We start from the raw sequence: 13217 nt of genomic DNA, 5'->3' as shown, positions 1-13217 counted from the left end.
TGTATAATGCTTCCATTTCACTGTTACTGTTATGTTTTATTTTTTATTTTCTTATACGTAAACCACACCCCTTCTGCGACGTATTCATACCTTGAGAGTGCTATATATAAATAAATGAATGAATGAATGAATGAATGAATGAATGAATAGGTAAGTAAATAAATAAATAAATAAATAAATAAATAAATAAATAAATAAATGGATTAATGAACCACGGCACTTGACAGGAATGAGGAGAAAGCCATAGGAGAGGTTAAACTGAGGTATACGGCACTTGGAGGACGTATAAACCCAGCACTTGGCAGCACTATAGCCCTTCGTATATGCAAGAAGGGGAGAGGAGGGGGGTGCAGGGTGGCGATGAATAATTCAATGCCGCATACGAGATCACTCGGCGCAGTCGTCTGCTGGACGGCCATTGGGCGTGGCACTCGCGGTCGCCTATTGTGAAGCGATAAACGTATGCAGGGTAAACGAGTACGCACGGTAAGCAGCGGTTGCAATGTGTACGAGTGAGCGACGATAACGGTGTAAGTGTCCGCCGAACAGAATCTCCCTAGGTTAATGAAAGACAGCTATCTAATTTTGAAAAAAAAAAGAAGAAAGAAAAGGTATATCGTTTCAAAGAGAGAAAGAGAAGGCCTTCCAGAAGCTGCATCTTAAAGCTATCTCTTTCTATAAGATATGTTATTTTGTGTCCCTGCTTTATTTTAGAGTTTTTTTTACTACTTCGCTCACACCTTCCCTGCACGACCGCATTTGAGATGTCAGCTCGACTGTTATAGTACAGTCACACAAAATATAATTTTTCCTCTATTATCTTCTTTTACGTTTAAATTAGTTATTTATTTATAAATTTATTTGTTTAATACATACAGCGAATCACAAATAAATAAACAATTTGCATTTTCCAGACGCCAAGGCCATGCTCTCGTTTACCGCTTTCACGTTCATCCGAAGGCCTCGCCACGGTGGTCTAGTGGCTAAGGTACTCGGCTATACTGACCCCCACGTAGCAGGATCGAATCCCGGCTGCGGCGGCTGCATTTTCCATGGAGGCGGAAATGCTATAGGTCCGTGTGTTCAGCTTTGGGTGCACGTTAAAGAGCCCCCGGTATTCGAAATTTTTGGAGCGCTCCTCTACGGCGTCGCTTTTAATCACATGGTGGTTTTGGGACGTTAAACCCCACACATCAATCAAATGAACGTTCACCCAAAGGGGACGGTTAGCTGCACGATTGGTTGCATAGCTTGGTCTCAACAGGCAATAGGTGACACCGAAATGGAATGGCTTCGCCCAATACCGAAAGCTAAGGATTCTTCAATGCAATCGATTGAGAAGTGAAATAAGAAGTATCTCGTCTTCGAGTTGTCTTAGGCGAATGCAATAGGGGACCGTGTGATTTGTCTCTCTTTTAATCGTCTATACGAGCTTGCTGTTCGAGAGAGATGTAGCGAAAATTCGCGGTGTATTAATACCCAATCGAATTGTGGTGGTGTTCCTAACGCTTGCCAAATGTCTACAATTGGTCATGATATACGCCGCATATACTTTTCCTTATAATAATCTTTAAGTCCACTTGAGTTTCCCAGTAACGTATAAGCTGAGCCTCGGCACGCGGGCCCTCTGCAATTCATCCGCATCGAATCATGACCCGGCCGGAATCGAACTCGCGAACATCATACACTGGCTACCACGACACGGCCTGCAACTGCTGGCAGTGACGACAGTATATAGCGAGTGACAGCCGCACCATGCGCCAAGCGTTTCCCCCAACAACCTTGAGACTTATCGTAAAAAAAAAAAAAAGCGACTCGCTTTCAAAGTTAGCCAACGATGCGAAGCAATTCCTTCGGGTCCCAATTTTGACGACGTCAACGAGTGTCCGTTGTTCGGCGCCACCACAGCGTTAGCCCACCCAAGTATATAAGCCCGCCCTCCTTTTCTTCATCACCGTTGAAACGCAGCCAGGGACGTCGCATCTGGGCGTCTCAACTCGTGTCGTAACCGGGACCAAGGTCACGTGCCCACCAACTCGTCGGGGACGTCGCTTTCAAGCTGTATACCGGAATATACGGGACCCTCGCGAGTATACAACGAACGAGCGGCACCGTTTCGAGCAGCCTTCGAGCGCTCACGCAATGAATGTCGCGGACGGTGGCTCTTTCCTAATGAGTCCCCGAGAGACGCTCGCTATAGCATGCAAGTGCTTCAGTACGATGATGATGATGGTGATGGACCTTCGGATTTGCTGGCACTCGCCCACAAAGGGGGATCGGCCAAGAATCGGGCGGCAGGATCATCAAGTGTGTTCACTCAGGCATTCAGGTAGTCTCGTAGCCGTAAATAATAACAATAGGCTAACAGGGTAATCTCTCTGTTGCCCTTATGTACTCGCACACAGCAGAGAAAACCTCCCTGTGGCTATAACCTAATGTAATCCCTCCGAAGGATAAAATTAGTTCCACGTTTATTTTTAAACCTAGCTTCTTCAGTACGAAACGCCATCGGACTACCCACGAGGAGATGGCGTAATGGTGATATCCGCGTGTTCCGGAAGCTTTAGCCGCGCGTGACCAAGACTGTGCCGGGAGTCTTCATGATGACGATCATCACAAGCATCATCATCATCAGCCTCACTGCGCCCATTGAATGGCAAAATGCCTCTTCCATGTTCCGCTAATGAACCCGGTCCTGCGCTTTCAAGTGCCACGTGTTTAACATCGTTTAACAGAGTATATCGTGTTCCCACCTAACTTTCTGCCTTCCCCTCACACGTTTGCCTTCCCTTGAGATCCTGTCTGCGACTCTTAATGGGCAGCGGTTGCCTTGCATTCGCGCTATACGCTTTGCCCATGGTTTCGACTGATACCGGCGTCACATCCTGCTGATAGCCCAACGAGCCCTATTGGGATCAAGTTTCTCAACAGTGATCGGCTCCCTTCTGCAGCTCGCGTATAAGAGCTGCAGAATCGGGATCAGGTACGATCGTGATCAAATGTGGCCGCGTGACAGCGGCGTAAGATGTTCTTAACGCCCGTCTGTTCCTTGACCCACTCCGCTCTCTTCTTGTCCCTTAAGGCACTTATAATTTTCCTTTCCATGGATATACAAGGAACTGTTTACATTAAGCGACATCTTCGTTTATGCAGTCGCGCTCAGTTTGACTTGCAACATGGGAGCGCGTGGCTTCACGAGTTTAAAGGCTGATCATTGCTTCAAGTTATTTATATTCTTATTTGGGATCATACCCAAGTGAGAGAAGTCGGCTTAACAATGAAATAAGGGCTAGTGGAAGCCATGCACAGTCTTTGAACTTGGAGGCCACGTGCTCCCGTGTTGCAGGTCATACCGAGTGCGACTGTACATATCGATATAAGATACTTAACCATGACTTGCTAATAAACACTCGTGCTCACCTTCGTATATGTGGATGATGTAAGGGTGCTGTATAGAGGACATGATCTGGATTTCCCTCCTGATCCGTAGAGAGTCCTGTTCCGTCTCAATCTTGGACTTCTTGATCGTCTTGATCGCCACCTGCAACGACAGAAAAACGACACGACTCCTCTTTAGTTGCGTGCACCGAGAAGGTCACTCTGGAGTATATAGTCGAACAAGTTGAGTAACGTTCTGGTAACTACTGTGATATGTAACAGCGCTTATCATGAAGTTAAATAAATAACTGCGCTATTATAATTCAGGCAGAACGAATTCGGGGTGTTTTTTATGTTAATACAAAGACATCTCTGGATATAGAAAAAAAATGATGACAATGCTCTGTGTCGCTCACCTTTTTCGCTATATGTTGGTCATTAACCCACGGGTAAAAGAGTGCAGTTTTGGTATTAAGGAAACGTGTGTTGCTACAATGCAGCTGTGACGTAGAGCCTATCGAAATTATAGCAGCAAGATGGCGGAGACACTTACGTTAGGACGCTCAGTTTAAAAATATATAAGAAATTGGTATGTTTTATGCACTAAAACCACGACCTGATTGCGAGGTATGCCGAAGTGAGAAACTCAGGATTAATTTCAAATCATTAAAGTCTACCCATTTACTGCGTCTGTCCCGAATTTCCGGAAATTCTGCCACAAGCTCCTTATCGACATCGCGTTGAAAACCAGTAAGTGCATCACCGCGTTAGCTGGGCCGCGGCGCTGCGCAGGCAAGGTCAACGTAAAGTAGTAGCAAGCGTGTGACAGCCGCACATTGTAAGAGCATCCGAGGACCAGTGTGCTTGGATGAAGGACGGCGACGAAGCCGGAAGTGCACCCGTCCACTTCGGTGCTCACCCACGTTCCAAGAATGGAAGGGTTACATAAGGTTACCAACCGTGCCTGATTTTGCGGGACTGTCCCGAGTCTTGAACTGTCTTCGTAGCGACAGCTATGTCCACGATTTGTGCCGCACCGTCCACTTGGAAATTATCATGTCAACTAACGCATCGTCAACAACACGCCTCACGCTGATGAACGCGAAGTTCTCACAATAACTCGCACAAAGCAGTGTTGTGGTTGCTAATGGTGGATACGAGAGGCTTCAATGTGGGCCTCTGTACAAGATCGATCCATCGTGTGACTTCAGGATGCCGCGAAATCTCAACAGGGAAGGTGAAACGTGTTTACACCGCATCCGATTAAACGTTGCGTATACGAACCACTTCAGGAACAAATTTGCAATGTCCGACTCAGAATTTTGTGCCCAATGTAACGTCGTTGAAGGCATCAACGATGTCCTCTGTGAGTGTACGAAATACGCATCAGAGAAACAGTCTCTGAAGGTGGCCTTAAAAATACAACAGGACACGAACTTGGAGTTGAAAAATATTCTAGGCTCATGGCAGAACACCTCCAGTGCGTTACTCTACAAAAGCGTTACTGACATTCTTACGGACCACAGGCTTGAACGAAACGCTGTAAATAGTGCAGTGAGTGTGGGTGACTGTATGTGTTATGTGACTGTTATGCGCGTATGTAACTGTATGTATTGTGTGTTTATCATTGTCATTACCCGGCAACTGGAGTATAGCCTGTCAGGTGAAAAACCAGGCTAACCTCTCCAGCTTCACATTACGATAATTCTCTCTCAATCAGCCACTTCAGGCGAATTTTCGCGTGAAGTGCGACTACGTTTACGAGTATACACTTTCCAGCGAGAGCAGCACGTTGTCAGCTCAGATACTTCATGGGGCCGCAACTATAAGAGAACAACGAATTTATCTGGAAGACGTACCACAATAATAAGCCGATTTTGCTGACTCGCTATGATATTGTACGCATCCCCCTTTCCAGGCCTTCGTGAAAGAGTTGACGACCATAGGTGTAGTACGGTTTCTGCCCTACACGCCACAAATAACTCAATCTCAATATATTAAAGGTAATTACAAATCATCTGAATCGTACAGAAAAGAGAGATATATCCTTCATTAGAAAAAAAACATAATTAAAAAAGGCACACGGCAACAGTCCACAAGTGAAATGCAACAGCACACGCTTCGTATAGTCGCATTGCAGACAGCTCATGTCTCTCTTCGCTCTTCATCGAGTTTCATGTTTGTTCCCCTCTTTTTGTGGGTCTGTGTGTGTGCGTGCTCATACTTTTGAAGCACGCGAAGCACACGAAGATATGAAAAAAAAAAGGCATCACTATAGCGCACACGGGATAAATATTTCACCAAACCGAGCGACGGCGCGCCACGCGGACATGAGCTACACCGTCCATAGCGGTGGCTTTTCCCTTTCTCCGTCAGGCTCACTCACTTGCAGAGGATGGAGAGAGCCGGCAGCTGCAGCACAGTGAAAAGGGTCGCGTCGCTACGCCGGAATCAAGCCCGCAGACGCCGCAGAGCCACGCAAAACAAAGAGGACCCTTGTATTACCAGAACTCGAGGGGGCGCGGGTAGAAAGACGAAAGCATCAGGGCGCGCCGCCTAATTTGTATCGCGTGTCGCCCTCAATCCGATGTCTGGGCGACAAGTGCTCCAGACCACACACGGAGCAAGAACGAATCAACAAATATACACGTAAAAAAACAGAAGAGGAATCGACGTCTCTTTGTTTACAAGTTCATTCCGCGAAGAGTAGAGGGTGCACGGAGAGATAAGGAAGGACAGTGAGCGACGTTTGTGTGCTTGTGTTCAGAGACAGCACGACGCACGATGCCTTCTTATGGCGTCGCGACGCTCTTCTGAATTGCGCAAGAGCGACCACCTTCTACCTTCCTTTACGCTCCTCCGATTCTCCTTCCCCTTTGCAGCCGCATTCTCTTCAATGAAATTTGTTGACAAATCACCGGTATTTTATACGCTGTCGTCTTTACGTTCCTTGCAGTTATTCTCCACGTTATGCGCTGAGCCGTGAATCCACATAGGGAGACGATATAATGGCACCTCACCACCAAGAACCACTACCATGTATGATACGCAGTGATTGTAAACGAATACATGCTCTATTGCTAGATACCCTACCGTGTTAACATAGAAAACTACAGTGAACTCTCACTAGAGTGAACTTTCAGGGACCCAACGAAATAGTTCGCTTCACTGAAAGTTCACTAAACTGAATATTCACTGGAATACAGAACAGCATTGGGCGCTGTTCAAATCAGGTCACGCGTGTTGAATTCAGTTTATTTTGGGAAAAAAAAAGTGTGTGTTTTTCATCTGGACTAAAGCCCTTAAAGCGGGCGATGCGACAGAGCTGTCCAGAGAGTGCGTCTCTGTGCACGGCCTCTAGCACAGCTTGTTGCTGGGAGGGGGGGGGCATGAAGTTTCGCAAATCTCTTATATCCATAGCATCCACCAGAGACGATACGGTTTAATGTCGGTTTAATTAGTTCAGTTTAATTTACGCCTACTTTGTTTAATTCGGTTTAATTTATTTAAACTGGGGCTTCCGTGTGACGCACGCCACAGTGCGTAGGTCGAAGCGTTGGCCGACCGCACGGGAGTGGACGCAAACAGACGCAGCTGCAACGCTCAGATGAGTAATTCCGAGATCCGCAGCTATAGCTTTGTCGACGTCAGCTGGTCGCCGTTTCCTCCGCGAACGGCCCCAAACGCGCAAATACTCAGAGTTTGCACTGCAGCTCTATGTTGATGATACGCATAAGTAGTGCATTCAGGCAATTTCTCATCATTACAAAGCCCCGCAGCATGATTGTTCTATTTTCAATCCTCGATTAAGACACGCTTAGTCATACGCACCATGCAGTTTACGAAATCCATGACCCCACCACCGAGCTCCGAACCGACTGAGCCCAATGAGAGGTACAATGAAATGGACAATCAGGTAAAGAATTGAGTCCATTCAGATTAATAAACAAAGCCCGTAGCCGGGATTTTTTTTTTTTGTTTCAGGGAGGGGGAGGGCATTTGTTGAAAATCTTGAAGAACACCTATTTTCATTACTTGCCCGCGGCAAAACAATCCCCTTCCATCTAAGTTTCGGGGGTGGGAGCTATGGTTCTGTGATGAACTGTACTCTGATAAACTTGAACGACCTCAATTGAAGCAATATTGATTTTTTAATATACGAAAAATGAGTGTCAAGGTTTAGTTCTTACATTTGGCGCCGAAACTTTCACGTGTGGCGTCACAAATTTCATCGTTTTTTTTTTTTTGCGACATTTGCTCACCAAAATTTCCTGGAACTTGATATACCGAGTATACGACCGTTTCGGATGACAATGCGTTTCATTGCTACCCATTAGTAACAATACGTAGGTACTAGCTTACGCCGTCAAGATCTACGACGCTGCTGTAGTGACTGGTGCGAGAAATTCGATATTGCGTCGCCAACAGCATTTTATTTTAGCGGCTAATGTCGCGGGAAGCGAGGTGATTTGATATTTTCAACTACTGTTGCCGTGATTTACTACTAAGAGAAAAACAACTTTTCTCTATTGTGTCTGAAATTTTATTCTGTATCCGTCTCTTCTTTTCGCGTTAGTTTTTTTTTTACAGCGCCTGTTTTACATCCCCCCCTTCTTTTTTTTTTCATTTAAGTGCGCGTAAACCTAAGACCGCATGTTCAGTTGCCCAAGTGGCAAGGCTGAAGCCAGGTGTCCCAGCGCTCATGCCACCGTGGCAACTAAATAAATCTCGCCAACTCAAATTGTTCACGGGATTTTCTCTCACTTCCATTGTTCCACACCATTTGTCACCGCCTGCTCGCTATAGTGATTCATTATCGCTCCCCTGACGCTGCGACTACTTCCTAACAAACAACCTCTGATGACGTCACTTCACGGTCATTGAAACCTGGCAAAACAAGTGCCACGTCGTTGTAGAGCACGCGTTAACCACAAGATTCGCCAGAGAGCCGGCAATGTGGCATATGCTGCAACGGGAAGATGGTTGGCCTCAGAGATGACACGACGGGCCGTGACCGCGGCGGCCCCCAATGCTGTCTTGCAAAAGGGCAGAACGATTGCACCGAGTCGGCATTTAACTAACGTATAAAACATGAACCGCAAGACTTAGACGCGCCAAAATTTTGCCCAGTTAGACTCGCGCGAAAAAAACGAGACATTTACACTCAACCGGACTAGCGAATTCTAATTAGGCAGGCTCACTCCCATTAGTAGTCGAAATTTCCCAGAGCAGGACTTCAACAAAATGATATCAAAATATACTGACCAGTACGTTTTAGGCACGGTGCGCAGAATTTCAGAGATTTCACTCAGCCGAACGCGCTCATACTCGCTGTCACCGACTTTCTACGCAGCCGGACTCACCAATTTTATTAAGCCAGACTTCCCCACACCACCCAAGGTTCTACTTAGCCGGACACGCGTTCATCAACGTTTCGCTCAGCCGGACGCAGGCATCCTGCTCAGCCAGACTGACGGGTGGCGTAGCCAGTGGGTGGCACACCAAACCCGTGACCTCCGACCCCCTAATTTGTTCACCATTTATTTATTTATTTTTACAACACAGCCAGTATCAATTGCAGGATGGAAACCAAAATTCACAAGAGATGCACATACATTGAACAGGTGAAAATGCATGATTACAGATATTTGATATTGTTACATAGAGTGCAGGGGACATGGAGTGCAGGGGTGGCAAATATCGTTTAGTACACATAAATGGTACATCATAGACATCTTTGAAATCATGCAGAAAAAAATGTCACTGATAAACATCAAAGAAACTGCACTACATATTGCTCTGATAAATTGAGATATTTAAAGAGCATTGAAGAATGGTAAACGTTACGAAAAAAAGCACGAAAAACATCAATTCAAGTTTAGGTGGCTTCAATACGTTAATCAAGTACGGAAGGTAAACATTATTCAAATATTTACTGTTGGATATAAATAAGGGCAATCTATACCATTCTCTGAGGAGAAAAAATGACAGCATATCCACGGAGTGAATGATGGAGAGTGGGGCGAAGCATGCGTCCGTCTGTGTGACAGTCCGTGCGTCCATCCGCCCGTCCGTGCGTGCGTTTGTTCGTGCGTCCGTCCCTGCGTTCGTCCATGCATCCGCCCCTGCGTCCGTTCATGCGTCCATCTATGCATCTGTCTGTGTGTCCGTTCGTCCATCTATTCAACACTCCAAGTACCACCATCTCGCATCTTTTCATCATGTATTCCCTTTATAGAAGCACCACCATCCAGCGGACATTCCTAAGACTAAACGAGGGGTGGCACACACACACTTTCTTACGGCTTGCGCTCCGGGTCTACTTCCCACCTTTAACCACTTCGAGTTCATGGTATATACTAGTTCACTGTATTCATGGCACTGCGGCCCAACGCTCGCTAAACCTTTCTAAAACTAAGGAGGTTACACCCAGCGAGTATAACGTAGAAACCTCTTCCTGTCACATAGTGCTCTATGTACATGCCAATGGCTGCTAATGGGAAATGAGAGACAGGGGAATTCTGCTTTTACTTTCTTACAGCTTGCGCTTCGTGTCTACTTCTTACCTTTAACCATCTCGAGTTCATAGTATATACCAGTTCATTGTATTCATGGCACTGCGGCTCAACGCTCGCTAAACCTTTCTAAAACTAAGGAGGGCGCACCCAGCGAGTATAACGTAGCAACCCTTTCTTGTCAGATAGTGCTCAATGTACATGCCAAGGCTGCTGATTAGGAATGAGAGACAGGAGCATTCGGCTTTTAATTAACGCGCACGCCGCGAACTTTTTATTGTTCAACAAAGCACAGGAGAAATCTCCCACCGGCACCACCTTGCAGGTCAAAAATGTAACACAGGTTACACACTACGACTACGACTACGAGGGACGAACGGGTGCCGCTTTAAAAAGCTTCGCCCCTAAAAAAGAATACTTGAAGCAGTTGGTGTTGAAACGGTATTCCTGTAATGTTAACGCATGTTTGTGGCATGACTGTCTCATTTCTCAAATAGATAGGAATCTAGAGATGTCGATGTTCAGCTGCCTATGAATAAGTTGGAAGAGCGTGGAAAACAGAGCAAAAAATGATCATTTCAAGGAGGTGTCCTCCCCAAACCCTTCCTGAAATCAAGGAGGTCCCCCCCCCCTCCCATCCGCAAAATAAATTTCTGCTTACGCCTTTAAGTAAGGCTGATCGCAATTTGACCCAGCCGCATTCAGCCAGACCCTCCACGGTTCTGTCAGACTCAAATCACAATTAGCCGAAATTGACCCGCGCTCTTCCAAAATCCCACTAAGCCAGACTCACCCAGCCGGCTCATCGAAACTTCAACCAGCCGGAGTCACCCAGAGGGCCCAGGATTCTGTCAGAGAAACGCCTCCTCTCTTTAATCAACGCCGGCCAGACGCGCCCGATCCAGCCATTCACCACCCTCTCTTCTAGTTCTTTCCTTCTCTCGCCCATCACCTAGCTTTCGCGTGTGCTTTCGCGGTCATGGGGAAGAGGACCCCTCATCCAGTGCCTCATGACGGAAATCATATGAAGTTATGTTTTGTTCAGTCGTGTACACATCCGTGGCGTGGCGTATTGCATTCCTCGTGTTCACAATATTGGCGGTCACGCTGGCTCTGTTAAATTTACGGTGTCTTGAGATAGCGTTTAGCTGTGCCGGCAGCCAATGGGGAAGCGTCATTGCAACGCCAGTGCGTGACACGGCGGCGGCATTGCTTCGAGCTACAAAGAAGAAGCACGAAGGAAGAAATCTGACAGACGTAGGATATTGGAGTGGGAAGACACGCCTATTGCATCTCCGGCGGAAAAGCGCTCGGAAGCACGTGTGACGCAAGCAGCGCCACCGCTCATGTAGCGTCACCTCACGACCACGGACCGACGGCTCCCGTTGAGTAACGCACGTTTGCACCCTCGTTGGTGAGAGGGATTTAAATTAGCCTAACATGTACCGAGACTCTCACAGATTATACTCAGTCGCGCTCCTCAGTTCTACTCGGCCAGACTATAGCTCCGGCCGGCTGATCAATATCAATTGCCCCATCCGGATTCGGCCAGACTCTCAGAGATTCTGTTAGACTCAATTCGGTTAGATGAATTCTCACCTATATAGCCGAATCCGCCCAGATAACTCGAGATTCTGGCAGAATTCGGTTAGCCGAAATTTCCTCTACAGTCGAACTCGCCCCGACTCTTCCGAGATTCGTACTTCGCCGTACTGACATTCTGCCCAGTCGGACGTGCTCGCTCACTCCGGTTAGTCGAAATTTCCACCCAACCGGAATTACACTGCAGTCCCACAACCATTGAAATGCGGCCAAGTCGGGATCACTCGGATGCATTTTAGCACTCGGGCGAGCTGCGTAGTGTGCGAGTCGAGTGATCTCCATGGCGGAGACAAATGTCGACATTTCATGGGACATTACGGAAAAACGGGTCACGAACATTATCCAATTTCCGTGTCACCGTTACGGCACGCTGCAGGGGAAAGTGCACCGTCGTCTTTCAAGAGCGAGCCTCGTGTCGCGACGTCATGTGGATGGCGGAGAGAGATCATGCGAGCACATACAACTCTATCTCTCTCTCTCTGCCACGGGAGAGAAGGAGAAGAGTGCTCAAAGTCGGCCGACCTCTATCCGGGGCCGCGCCTCGGCCCTGCAGGGTGCCGCACCGGCCTCCCCGAAGACGGCACGCAGGGGTGAACTCTTGGCCGGCCAGCAAGAAGTGCGCCGACTCCAAAATAGAACCGTCGGGTGCGACCGAACCCCCCCTTCCCCTAGAATGCAAGCCGCGGGCCGGCGACAGCTTTTTCGCCGCCGGGCGACGGTTAGGAAAGCAGGCGCATATGGCTCTCTTTCACGCAAGCACTGCCGCTGAACCAACCCCGCGACCGGCGGTGACTGGTGTCTATATGTACACATGCCACTCCATATCACCCCTTCTCCCCCCCCCCCCCCACACACACACGACCTCTTTCCTTTATACACCCCTTTGAACACACGTGTTTTGGATCTAAGACGCAAACGTTAACACGCACTCTTTCCACTCTCTGCGTGGAATCCTAACGTTTTGACAGAGATCACTTTTCTGGCTGGGCTTATTCGAATGGCTCCTACAAAACAGATCGGCTTGTTATTCCCGGCTCCTATCTATACTCCCCTTCAGCATTACTACCAGTAGCCTGACGTCGGCTCGCATCTGTACCCACGTCTGCTCACAGATATTTCAACGCACTACCGTTCATACGCCAGCACAATAGTTATCGATCAGAGGCGCAAGTTACATAGTACAGAAAGCGCGGGGGTGAGGGGGTTCGAGCTTTTCCCGCAATCTCTTTCACGGCACATTTGCCCTAGAGAACAACATTAAGACCATGATCCAAAAAGTAATGATACGCTAACCCACTCACGGAACGCGAGTGAGGGAAATTTTGGCGAATCTGAGAGAGCTGCCCCTTTCCCTTCAATTTTTATTTATCTTTTCATTCTTTACTTTTTTGGCGACCTACGTTCCTGACGCTTCGGAACCAACTCGGCTGAGGGCAGGAGTTAACACAGAGATGGCAGGTTGCAACTTTTAGACTTACTTCATCACCCGACTGGATAGGATGGGAAATGGAGGGGCGAGAGGGGGCTGTGAACAGTTTCCTAAGATTTATACTGGTTAAAGCCGTAGAAAATGGCAGGACTCAAGACGCTTTCAGGCGTCTACACAACCCGTAGGAAAAGAAACAGACCGCCGGGTAGGGAGAACACGCGTTTTCGACCAACTGTTGTCAGTAAGAATATTTCGAACCTGCCACCTCCCGAAGTCCAGGAGGGCACCCTGCA

At 47.6% G+C, this 13217-nt stretch overlaps 1 protein-coding gene across 3 annotated transcripts in view; it reads right to left on the bottom strand.

Annotated features, from left to right (window-relative positions):
- LOC142771980 (uncharacterized) overlaps positions 1-13217 on the bottom strand; it is a 119433-nt gene that overhangs the window by 28733 nt on the left and 77483 nt on the right. For all 3 annotated transcript variants that reach the window (XM_075874024.1, XM_075874025.1, XM_075874023.1), the window contains exon 2: positions 3421-3541. In XM_075874024.1, the coding sequence (XP_075730139.1) occupies positions 3421-3541 (121 nt within the window). The remainder of the gene's footprint in view (positions 1-3420; positions 3542-13217) is intronic.

Source organism: Rhipicephalus microplus, chromosome 9 (genome assembly GCF_043290135.1).
Source record: "Rhipicephalus microplus isolate Deutch F79 chromosome 9, USDA_Rmic, whole genome shotgun sequence".
In the NCBI taxonomy this organism is placed as follows: Eukaryota; Metazoa; Arthropoda; class Arachnida; order Ixodida; family Ixodidae; genus Rhipicephalus; species Rhipicephalus microplus.
Note: the sequence above shows the minus strand (reverse complement) of the source record. Positions and strands in the feature narration are given on the sequence as shown.